Genomic DNA, 13,123 nt, shown 5'->3' on the forward strand with positions numbered 1-13,123 from the left:
TTCAAGGACTTTAAAAATAAAGATGAAATTATGACAGCCATCAAGAACATGCCGCTTGGAGCTTTAACAGTAGCCAGAAGGGTGGAATTGTTGTCCGAGGACAAGTCTCAGCAAATACAGCAAGAAGCTTCAGGCTGTGAATGTTTCGCACTGCAGTTTGATGAATTAGTAGACATGATATATACGACCCACCTGATTTTCTTTGTTCACATTACATTCAAAGACTCAACAGAAAGGAGGACTTTCTCTCTATTTTGCCACTCAAAGACAGGACAAGAGGCAAGGATGCCTATAACAAATTCAAAAGGTATGTGAGTGAGAAAACCATTCCAACCAAGAAACTGGTTTCAACACAACCAGTGGTGCACCCTCAATGCTAGGTGTCAACGCAGGCTTTGCAGAAATGATCCTGAATTCCTCTCCTTTGGTAATTACCGCTGTGTTATCCACCAACAAGTGCGAATGAGCAAGGTTATTGACTTTTCTCATGTATTGATAGTTGTTGTCAAGATCATCATAGAGGATTCATACAGTGCAGGGGGCCGCCTCTCGGCCCATCGAGACTGGACCGGCCCTCCAAAAGAGCACTCCACCCAAGCCCATTTTCCCGCCCTATTCCTATAACCCTTTCACCCAACCTACACATCCGTGGACATTAAGGGACAATTTAGCATGGTCAATCCACCTAACCTGCACATCTTTGGACTGTGGAGGAAACCAGAGCACCTGGAGGAAACCCACGCAGACACGGGGAGAAAGTGCAGACTCCACATAGACAGTTACCCAAGGCGGAATTGAATCCAGGTCACTGGCGCTGTGAGACAGCACTGCTAACCACTGTGCCACCCTCCGCAGTGTGTGCCAGAGCTCTGCAACATCGCTTGCCAAAGGTTGTTGCCACCTACTGTGAGCTAATCCTTTATGCAGCTGTGAGGTGGTTACGTCGAGGAAATGTCCTCCAGAGATTTTTAGATCTGCTCCCTGAAATTGTCACCTTTCTTAAATCAAGAAATGAGATGCACAGTGGGCTGTCAGATTATTTGTGGTTTCTAAACTTGTTGTTTCTCATGGACATAAGTGCAAAATGAAGAACTGAATCACAAACTCTAGGGAAGGGACAAAAACTTATCACACATGATCAGTGCAATGAATGCATTCAAGTTAAAACTGGGCCTGTGGTCTTCTCAATTAAAGAACAAAATTACTGAGCACTTCCCAAATCTGGAAAAATCCAACAACAGGTTAAATAGAAAGGGTTCCATCAAAACTGACAGCAAAATTTCAGAAGGTGTTTGAACACAGCAGTGGACTTCACATGGAAATCATCACCATGTTAAATGACAGAGCTGAAAGCTAGGTCAAGGCACAAAGACATTTGGGGACTTGTAAACAGAGAGAAGTACCCTCTTCTGACATCCTGTGCACTCAAGGTGAAGGACGACTTTGGTTCCGCATACCTCTGTGAGACGGCTTTTTCCAAGTATTGCATTCATCTGATGGGACTGCGTGAGACTGGCCATCTGAAACTATGACCCAGAATTTAAAAGTGATCTTGTGCTTAAAAATATTGGGGACCACTGCACTAAATCCTAATGCTCATTTGGAGAGCCGGTGCAGACATAATGGACTGAATGGTCTCCTTATGAGCAGTAACACTTCTGCTCTTTGCAACAGTTTTGCTTTTTGCACTTGCATGATTACCTTTGGAGTCCCCCAATGATCTTTCCTATGCCTCTGTATTATTTCTTATATTCTTGCTGCCCTTCAGCAACAGCATGCAAAACCACATCAGATTCTACATGTACTCTGACAATAGTCAATTTTACCCCACGAACATTTCTCTCAACCCCTGTAACTGCCTCTGATTTGTCACGTTACTTACCGACATCTACTCCTGGATGAGCAGAGGTTTCTTAAAGCTAAATATTGGTAAGACTGAATCCATTGTCTTCTGGTTACATCACAAGCTCTGTTCCCAGGCCACCACCTTCCTCCCTCTCCTTTGAGGCTAAAACATTATTCTCATTTCCAATCTCCCTCTTAGATGAGTTTCTTGCCACATGTCCAATGTAAATCACTAGAGAGACATTAACTTATCAAGCTTTCCCGCTTTCCTTCAAATGACTCATCAGACACAATAATATAAATAAATACTCTCAGACATTTTCAAATGGAGAAGATAAATCTCACCTCAGAATCCTCTGCTTCCTCTTTCTTTGGGGCAAAGATTAAATGTCTATTAATCTCTTCAAGGCTAATCAGGTTTCTGGTCCGAATAAAATGTTGGAATGAAACAGCTTCCACGTATTCCTGTAGTCCTACAATTTAAAACAAAAACTATTTGAGTCCAGGCGTGGGCATCTAACATTTTTCACAAGAAAGTAATTATTTTGGACACTACACTTTGAAACCAAACCAGGGGTCTAGAAGGTAGAATGATTCAATGATCTGTTTATAGGTCAGGCAGTGAGTAGAAAACACCAATTCCTATTCATTTATAGAAGCTGCAAGGCTTCAAAATAAAACTTGACAATTCAAACAACAAATTGAAAAACAGCCCTGAATAAACGCTCATAATCAAAGCCGTTACTTTGGCATCATAGTTTGATAATTTCATTTCTTTTCTGTAAAAGCTGCAGCCACATACATGACATCATAAAGCATAAATGTATGATCCGGTGCAGTGGGCCAGGAACTGGTTATTATTTAATCCACAACTATATCTAATATTACAATGGTTTTATTACATAAAAAATCCAAGTAAACAGAAGTGTAATTTTAGGAGCAAGTATGTGTGAATTTGAATACAGTTTATTTTCAGAGGTGGGGGAAGAGGAGAGGCAGCAGGGAGGCAGGACCACTCAAATAAAATTAGATTTTTGACCGATTTTCCCAATGTGTTGAAATGTCCTGTGATTCTTTTGCCTTGCCTGGCCCAAATTTTCCTTTTTCCTATATGAAATTTTGATTATTTTTGTCCCACTTTTAAAATTTAGCCCAATTGTGCAATGTTTCATATTAGTGATTTTTCTACTTCAGATCTTTTGACCCAAAAGAAATACCATGCAACTTGAACTAGTTAAATTAGAAAACTGCATCATTCAAATATATGCATCGAAGGAGAAATAAATGCACAAAAAAAAATGTGCTATGGGCCAGTGAAAAACAGCAAAAACAATAATATTCTGCATGAAGTTAATCATATGTGACAAATTTTGAAATTAAATCACTTATTTGAATTTATATAATGTCAAACCTTTTAGAGGTCAAGAATCACACATTTTAAGCCATCATGTTTAAAATAAAACTCTCACTTTTATTTTCAGCGCTAGACTTCCAATTCCAATCTGTTTCTTTATTTTTCTGTCATCGTATATTTAATAAAAATATTTTATGCAACTTATTTAGTGCTTCACTTAAAGCCTTTGCCCTTTAACCATGCTGCTGGTCTGGACATTTGGCCTTGATTCTTTACAAGAGTACTGCCCTATACTGAGTTCTGAATCTTTATCTACATGAACTTGAATTCCTTCAAAAACTCCACAATCGAATTTAAACCAAATCTCATTCACCCACTACCCCTGCATTCAAATGGGAAAAACGGATTTATTTTACGAATACCAAAGACAAGACCATTTGTTAACAGAGTAAAAGAAGTAATTTTCATGAGACGATGCATACACAATTTCAAGAAAATTTCCCTTTAAACCAGTGGTTCCCAACGTGGGGCGTACGCCCCACAGGGGGGCAATTTGATTTTTAAGGGGGGCAATTGAGCGCGACTGAGGTGGTCTGGGTCCAAATTTTCGATTTTTATTTTTTGGGATTTTCCATCAGGTAAACATATGTAGTTTATGTTTCAGATGTTATTTTGAGTAAATAATTTTTTTGGGGTAAAAAAGGTCTTTATTGTGTAGTTATTACATAATCACCGCGCCATCGCTCTTCATGCATGTCGCACGAAGCGCGCGAGGTCATGGGAGAACCTTATTTATTGAATTGGATTTAGAAATGCGATTCAAAGAGCTTTTGCTAAGTTACCCTTATAATATATTTCCTCCGTTTTCTCTCAAGGGAAAGCAATCCATTTTCTGAGAATTCACAGTCCAAACAATCGTAAACAAAGAAGTTGTTTTGGTGTTACCACGCAAGGTAATTGATACATATTTCTTTGTCTTCTCGTGAATATATTTGATTGTTTAGTATTATGATGATACTAGAAGATGCATAAAGTGTCAGAGATGAAAACTAAATAGTCCAAATGCGTAATATTTGACTAGAAAATAGACAGTAAGATAATACACATAGTTTAGGCTGGCGTATCATATGACCTTGAGTGTGACGAATATCATCAATATATTTATTTCAGTCACAAACCCTATGCATAAAATGAGTAGTGTAAGCAAGAAGAAAGTTCGTCAGTATTCAGAGGAATATTTAAAACTTGGTTTCATACCCGCTGTCCATGATGAACGGTCACCTTTCTGCCTCTTATGCCAACAATGCTTGACCAACGAATCAATGAAACGAGGTCGTCTTGAGGCGCATTTGAAGGCGAAACATAGTGCGTATGTAAATTCAGATTTGAATTACTTCAAATCTTTAAAGGATAAGTTTGAAAAAAAGATCAACAATAAAGTCTCTGTTCACTGCACAAACTGTTACTGTCAGTCGTACTCTTGAGGCTAGTTATGAAATTTCTTTACTCATTGCTAAATCTGGAAAAAATCATATTATAGGGGAGGATTTAATTAAACCATCAATATCAGCATTTCTTAAAACAGTTCTGGAAAAAGATGACAAAGATGTTAAAGCCATGCCACTCAGTAACAACACTGTTAGGAGAAGAATAGATGAAATGAGTGAAGATATTGAAACACAACTTGTTGAAAAGCTGAAATCAAGAAAATTCTCAGTACAAATGGATGAATCAACTGTGAGAGACAGTGAGGCCTTATTGCTAACCTATGTAAGATATATTGATAAAGGTGAATTTGCTGAAGAAATGTTATTCTGCAAATCGTTAGAGACCACCACTACCGCCACTGATATATATAATAAACTAAAACACTACTTAGATGTCAATAATATACCAATGGAAAACATAACATCTTGTGCAGCTGATGGTGCTCCTGTTATGATGGGCAAGAAAAATGGCTGCTTAAAATTGATGAAAGATGAGAATCCGGAAATGCTTCTTGTGCACTGTGTTATTCATAGAGAACTTAGTGTCGAAAAATATTTCTCCTGTACTTAATGAGGTACTGAAATCAGTTATAAAATCTATCAATGCTATCAAAGCTAATGCCAAATGTGAGCGTCTTTTCAAGCAATTTTGTGAAGATAACAATGCAGACCATGTGAGACTTTTACTTCACACTGAGGTACGGTGGCTTTCGAAGGGGAATTGTTTGAAAAGATTCATGGAACTATTTGATGAGCTTAGTGACTTTTTAAGTGAAAAGCCTGAAATGAAGCACCTGCTAACCGTTGATGGAAAAGCGTTTGTGAGTTATTTAGCAGATATTTTTGAAAAACTGAATGTGTTGAATAAACAACTTCAAGGAACAAATAAAACTCTTGTTGATGCAAAGGCGAAGATATTTGGCTTTATTTCATTTATCGAGTTATGCCAAAAACATATTTCTGACAAAAATTTTGACCAGTTTCATTGGCTAAAGAAATGTGAGCCAACTGATGCTGCTGTACTTGTCATTGTTGATCATCTGAAAATATTGGCCTCTGATTTGAAAGAAAGATTTTCTGATTTAAAACAGATTGATTTTCCAACATGGGTCATGCAGCCAGTGCTAGTGGATCTATCTGATGTTTCAATGCAGTACCAAGAAGAACTCTCGGAAATACAAAATGATGAGTCAGTTAAAACTTTATTCAACATAAAAGGAGCGATGGCATGGCTTTGTGATGAAACAGAAACTAAATACCCAAATTCAACCAGGTTTGCAAGAAAACTGTTGTTACCGTTCCCATCTTCATATTTAGCTGAATGTGGTTTTAGTGCTGTAAATGATTTGCTGCTGAAGAAAAGAAATCGACTGGAACGAGGAGATTTGAGACTGAAGCTGACTAAATTAGTGCCTAATATAAAATCTCTTTGCAGCAGGCATGAAGCACAAGGGTCTCACTAACTTTATTCTAATTATCTTGAGGTGAGCTGAAATGGTATTTTGCATTTGATAGGTACCTTTACTTTATTGTACAGTAATTAAAATAATCGAAGTATTACAGAAAAAGCTTCCATTCAAATTAGTTTGTGTTGTATAACATTTCAGTTCTCTATTATATGTTTTGAAACTTTATTTGCTGTTTTTGTATGAGACAATCCACAAATATTTCAATATTCTAATATAGAAATTTTCTCTCTCTTTGTTACCTATGAATACTCTTTTATTATCATATTTATCATTATTATTTTAATACCACTTAATGTTTTTTTCTATTTTTTTTACAATTTCTTAGTAATTTCTTGCTTAGAACTTTAACTGTCTTTTGTTTATTTCATTTTTCTTTTTCATGGATGCCATGTTCTTTTGAAGCTTGTTTAAACCAATGTATTGGCGTTTTAAGCTTCTTCAGCTGAAACGGAGTTCACTTTTTAAATGATAAGAATTATATATCACCACATGGGGGGGAGGGGGGGCATCAGGATTTTAGAGGTGATTAGGTGGGGCATGGCCAAAAAAAGGTTGGGAACCACTGCTTTAAACAGTGTTACTCAGACGAAGAACGTTGGGGAGTTATGGGAATTTTGAAAGTTCAACAGTCACGCTTTTCAAAACCTGTGGATGATGGCAAGGCTAGCAAAGAGGTGTATTTTCACATTAACCATGTCCTGGCAAAACATAAGAAACCATTCACTGATGGTAAAGTTATCAAGGAGGCTCTGACGGTTGTTGCTGAAAACAAAGATGAAATTATGACAACTATCAAGAGCATGCCAATGGGCAACAGGAGCCACAAGGATGGAATTATTGTCCAAGGACATGTCTTAGCAAATACACCAAGACACATCAGGCTGTGAATGTTTCTCACTGATGAAATAGTAGACATGACCCAACTGATTGAATGCCATGTGAACAAAAACAAAGACTCAACAACAAAGGAGGACTTCTCACTCTTTTGCGACTCAATGAGAGGACAAGAGGCAAGGACGTCTACAACAAATTCAAACGGTATGTGACTGAGAAAAAAAACTGAGAATCAGAATCATAGAATTTACAGTGCAGAAGGAGGCCATTCGACTCGAGTCTGCACCGGCTCCTGGAAAGAGCACCCTAGCCAAGGTCAACACCTCCACCCTGTCCCCATAATGCAGTAACCCCACCCAACACTTGGCAATTTTGGACATTAAGGGCAATTTATCATGGCCAATCCACCTAACCTGCACATCTTTGGACTGTGGGAGGAAACCGGAGCACCCGGAGGAAACCCACGCACACACAGGGAGGATGTGCAGACTCTGCACAGACAGTGACCCAAGCCGGAATCGAACCTGGGACCCTAGAGCTGTGAACCAATTGTGCTATCCACAATGCTACCGTGCTGGGTCATTGGAACAACTGGTTTCAATCACAATCGATGGTGCACCATCAATGCTGGGTATCAGTGCAGGCTTTGTTGTATTTTGCAGAAATGATCCTGAATTCCCCTCCTTTGTCAACTACCACTGTGTCATGTGTCATCCACCAACAAGTGCTAGTGAGCAAGATTATTGACTTTCTCGTGTAATAATAGTTGTCGTGGATGCGATTGGGAGGAAGCAGTCGGGGAAGGTGGCAGGGCCGGGATGGGTTTCCGGTGGAATATTATAAAAAATTCAAGGGTAAGCTGGCACCCCTGATGGTGGGGATGATTGAGGAGGCGATAGGGAAGGGGGTGTTGTCACAAACCTTGGGGCAGGCATCGATTTCACTGTTGCTAAAAAAAGATAAGGATCCGACGGAGTGTGGGTCGTATAGGCCCCTATCACTTTTGAATGTGGACGCAAAAGTATTGGTGAAGGTACTGGGTCGGCTGGAGGTGTGCCTCCCGAAGGTGATAGGTGAAGATCAGATGGGGGGTTCGTGAGAGGGAGGCAGCTCGTCATTATGGCACCGGCGGAAGAGAAGGAAACAGAGGTGGTTGTGTCATTGTATGCTGAGAAGACATTTGACCGGGTAGAATGGGGGTACTTGATGGCAGCTCTGGAGTGGTTTGGGATTCGACCAAGATTTGTGAACTGGGTAAAGCTATTATATAAGGAGCCGAAGGCGAGTGTCCGCACAAACAACATCAGCTCGAGATACTTTTCTCTCCACCGTGAGACAAGGCAGGGATGTCCTATGTCCCCCCCTGCTGTTTGCACTTGCAACTGAGCCGTTGGCCATCGCATTGAGAAGTTCGGGAGCATGGAAAGGAATAGTGCGGGGGGGGGGGGAAAGAGCTAACGTTTCGAGTCCAGATGACCCTTTGTCAAAGCTGAGTTCACTTAACCTCGGAGTTCAGCTCCCCAGTGATAAAAGAAAATCTTTATTTTCCTTTTTTTAAAATAAATTTAGAGTACCCAATTATTTGTTTCCAATTAAGGGGCAATGTAGCTTGGCCTGCACATCTTTGGGTTGTGGGGGTGAAACCCACGCAGACACAGGGAGAATATGCAAATTCCACATAGAAAGTGACCCGCTAAACTGGTGAGAAACTCCCCAGGGCCCAAAATAGTGACTTAAGTATCATTGAATAGTGGAGGGGAACTCCCTGAAAAAACACGCCACAAATTAACTTGTCTTTACGATAATACACTCTCCACTCCCCGAAGGGTCTTCCTCCCCACCCTGCTCCCAGGTCGGGGTTTTTATACTAGAGGTCTAATCTCCCAGTTAAGGGGGAAACCCCGTCCCCTTGCTACCGGGCAAACTCATATTGAGAGGAGGTCACCTGGAATCTAATTGTCCTGATACCATGACCTCCTTGAGGATTATAACACAGGGAAAATTCTGGACGTTACTTTGAGCCAAGGATTAACTGAAACCATTTTTGAAGGGAAATAAATCACAAGTAAAATATTGGGCTGACTTTTGACCACCAAAGTTTTACATTGCTGTCATTAGTTATCCACTTTAGGTATTCAGTTTTTTATTACTGAAATCTGGTTTTAAACACAGAGGCGGAAGAATGGAAGGAAAATTACATTGCTTAAATGAAATTGCTATCCATGGGAAAATCAAAGAATTGGATACCCATGTTTTAGTATCAAGATTTGTTGTGTTCTTAGTGTTCAGTAACTAAATGTTAGCTAAATTGCAAAGTCCCTCATTCATTTTGAATATCAACAAATCTAGATCGGATAGGAACAGCAATATACAACATTATATCTGATAATGCCCTTCAATGCACATTAACTTCTTGACCCGACAAGTATAGGATTTGCTTTGTTGCTTTCAGAAAAGGAACAGACTCTTAAATTCATAACCTGTGAAAAATTAAAGTACTTTAATATTCATCTTAGACTCAGATCATTTCCCGAAGTTAACTCCTTTTAGGAATGGAGCTTAAATTTGGTGCTCTCCTTTAGCAGCTATTCTGAGATCTTGAATCAATGGTGGGAATCGGTAAATTAAATTGATAAATGCTCCTGATTGCCACGAGGTACCATTAAAAGTTATAAAAACTAAGAAGTGGTACAAAATAGAAACTACAGTATATTCAAGTCAAAGAAAACTACTAGAAAATGCCACAAAGGACTTGGTTAAAACATGGTCCTCACAGCCCTGGCATTTGGATTTAAATCCAGCTAGGTGAATGCGACTGTCACACTGGTACAATAAGTATGCTCTCCTGATTGTAGAGCCACGGTATATTGTTAGGACAGAGTATAGCACACTTCATATTATTTCTTGACCCAGGTTAGTCCACTGGACTTCTTGACCTTTGACCCGAGCTGAATACAGTGAGAAATACTTTCCATTCCCCCACCATTACAAATCTACTTGTACAATTCTAGACCACTTCAAATGGGTACACATCAAGTTGGTACAAACATTAGTTTTTTTCTTTGTTTCCCTTTTATTGTTGCCTAGACTGCCGACCAATTCATTTGTATCAAATCACCAAAGCGACCTCAGCATTTCAACATTCAAAGTAGTTAGTGCATGTAATCCAGGATGAAATCCATACTTACAACAGAACATTATCTTCTGGATTAGGCACATGTGAAGTGAAGCACAGGACTATGCATTGTTTCATAAGCTATTTTTCAATGTGATCAGATTTTAACTCAACATTGTCTTTTCAAGGGCAATGAGGGATGGGCAACAAATACCGACCTTGCTAGCAATGCCCTCATCCCATGAACAAATACATTTTTTAAAACCTTGAGAATTAACATGAGCCCAGGTAACAGTAAAACAAAATAGCAAGAAAGCAGCACCGTAACATTTGGCATGTTATTAAAGTTTGCACATTATAGATCAACATATAAATAATGTATCATATAAATTTAAAAATCTATAATTTCAAAATACACACACCAGAAAAAAATGAAAAAGGTCAGAATTCCGACAAACTGGAAATTACTCAGCATTGCCTTGTCCTCTTATCTGTTCATGGGGTGCCTATGGGACTGGCAAGGCCAGCATTTATTCCCCATTCCTAATGGCCTATGAGAAGGAGGTGTCAGAACACCCATAGTACCATTAGGGAGGGAGTACTAGGATTTTCACCGTAATGAAGAAGATTTGTAATATATTTCCATGTCAGGGTAGTGTGCCACTTGGACAGAAACTTGTAGATGGCAGTGTTCCCAATCTTCCTTGTGCCCTTGTTCTACGCAGAAGAGGTCATGGCTTGGAAGGTGATATAGAAGAAGCCTTGGCAAATTTCTGCAGTGCATCTTGTGCTGGTACTCACTACATCCAAGGTGCACCCATGAAGAAGGCAGAGAATGATTTTTTTTTCTTTCCTTTTTTTATAAAGTTAGAGTACCTAATTCATTTTTTTCCAATTAAGGGGCAATTTAGCATGGCCAATCTAGCTACCCTGCACATCTTTGGGTTGTGGGGAGCAAACATGGGAGAATGTGCAAACTCCACACGTACAGCGACCCAGAGCCGGGATCGAATCTCGGTGCCGTGAGGCAGCTGTGCTAGCCACTGTGCTTCCCCAGGCAGACAATGTTTAAGATGATGGATGGAGTGGCCAGTAGTGCAGGTTATTTTGTCCTGGATGTTGCCACGCTCGAGTGCTGTTGGAGTCATACTCATCCAGAAGAGCATTCCATCTCTCTCGAGTTGTGCCTGACCCCTGAAAGGCTTAAGGAAGTCAGGAGGTGAGATAGTCATCACAGAATACCCAGCCTCTGACCTGCTGTTGCAGCCACAGAAATTATGTGGCTGGCCCAGTTAACTGTCTAGTCAATGATAGCCCCAGAACATTGATGGTGCGGAACTCAGCAACATTAATGGCATTCAGTGTCATGGGTGGTGTTTTTGTTTTCTTTCGTGGGACGTGGGCATCACAGGCAAGGCCTGCACTTGTTGCCCATCCCTAATTTCCCTCAAGCTGAGTGACATTTTAAGAGTCAACGACATGGCTGTGTATCTGGAGTCACGTGTAGCCCATGCCAAGTACCGACAGCAGATTTGCCTGCCTGAAGGACATTGGATTTGGATTTTGTTTATTGTCATGTGTACCGAGGTACAATGAAAAGTATTTTTCTGCGAGCAGCTCAACAGATCATTAAGTACATGAAAAGAAAAGTTTTTTAAAAAATACATAATAGGACAACACAAGGTACACAATGTAACTACATAACACCAGCATCGGGTGAAACATACAGGGGTGTAGTGTTAATGAGGTCAGTCCACAAGAGGGTCGTTTAGGAATCTGGTAACAGTGGGGAAGAAGCTGTTTTTGAGTCTGTTTGTGTGTGTTCCCAGACTTTTGTATCTCCTGCCTGATGGAAGAAGTTGGAAGAGTGCATAAACTGGGTGGGAGGGGTCTTTGATTATGCTGCCCGCTTTCCCCAGGCAGCGGGATGGAGTCAATGGGTGGGAGGCATTAGTGAATCGAATGAGCTTTTATGACAATCGACAATGGTTTCATGGTTATCATTAGACTTTTCATTCCTGATTTTTTTATTGAATTCATATTTCACCATCTGCCGTTGTGGGATTCGAACCTGAGACCCCAAAGCATTACCCTGGATGTCTGGATTACTAGTCCAGTGACAGTACCACTACGCTTTTGTTGGAGATAGTCATCGTCTGGCACTTGAGTGTTGTGAATCTTAATTCCCATTTATCATCCCAAGCCTGTTATATTCTTCCTGCTATGGGCATAGGTTATTTCATTATCTGAGGAGTTGCAAATAGAACTGAACACTGCCATGATCAGTGAACATCCCCATTTCTGACTTTATGACGGAGGGAAGGTCATTAATGAAGTAACTGAAACTAGTTGGGCCTTAGATGCTGCCCCATGGGATTCCCGCAGCAATGTACTGGGGCTGAATGATTGATCTCCAACAACCATAATCATCTTCCTTCGAACTAAGTATGACTCCAGCCAATGGGAGAGTTTTCACCCAAAATTCCATTGAATTCAATTGTACTCTGCCACTTTTGGTAAAATGCTGCCTTGATGTCAATAACAGTCACTCTCACCTCACCTCTGGATTGCAGACCTTCTGTCAATATTTGAACAATACTGTAATGAGGTTTGACACAGGAGTGATCCGAGCAGGACCCAAGCTTAACTTGATATCACTGTCGATGCCATCTTCCATCATTTTCCTGATGGTTGAGAGTGCATTCAGTCACCCTGTGCAATGACAACTTCTACTGGCCTCAAAACAAAGTGGTACTTTTGTCATGTGAGAGTACCTTTAAGAAATGGTGCAGCTCATATTACTGAAGTGATGTCAAGAGTGTGGGTGGAGCTGGGTTTTTAGCTCAGCCATTTTGCTGTGTTTTGATTTCAGTTTGAGAAAGCAGCTGAAAAGTGCCTGGCTGGTTTGCTGTGAGCTGTTTTGAAAGGAGAAAGCCAGTTTTGAGAAAGCAGTTGAAAAATGCCTGGCTGGTTTGCTGTGAGCTGTTTTGAAAGGAGAAAGTCAGTATTGAGAAAAGAG

At 40.2% G+C, this 13,123-nt stretch overlaps 1 protein-coding gene and 1 long non-coding RNA gene across 5 annotated transcripts in view; one reads left to right on the plus strand and one right to left on the minus strand.

Moving 5' to 3' along the window:
* The window catches only part of LOC119967685, a 130,889-nt gene that overhangs the window by 45,179 nt on the left and 72,587 nt on the right, over nt 1-13,123 (plus strand). The window contains exon 2 of the long non-coding RNA XR_005461049.1: nt 4,075-4,152. This is a non-coding gene — a long non-coding RNA (uncharacterized LOC119967685). The remainder of the gene's footprint in view (nt 1-4,074; nt 4,153-13,123) is intronic.
* Nucleotides 1-13,123, minus strand: part of tsnax (translin-associated factor X) — a 171,472-nt gene that overhangs the window by 10,468 nt on the left and 147,881 nt on the right. For all 4 annotated transcript variants that reach the window (XM_038800526.1, XM_038800527.1, XM_038800525.1 and 1 more), the window contains exon 5: nt 2,191-2,318. In XM_038800526.1, coding sequence (XP_038656454.1) covers nt 2,191-2,318 — 128 coding nt within the window. The remainder of the gene's footprint in view (nt 1-2,190; nt 2,319-13,123) is intronic.

Source organism: Scyliorhinus canicula, chromosome 6 (genome assembly GCF_902713615.1).
Source record: "Scyliorhinus canicula chromosome 6, sScyCan1.1, whole genome shotgun sequence".
In the NCBI taxonomy this organism is placed as follows: Eukaryota; Metazoa; Chordata; class Chondrichthyes; order Carcharhiniformes; family Scyliorhinidae; genus Scyliorhinus; species Scyliorhinus canicula.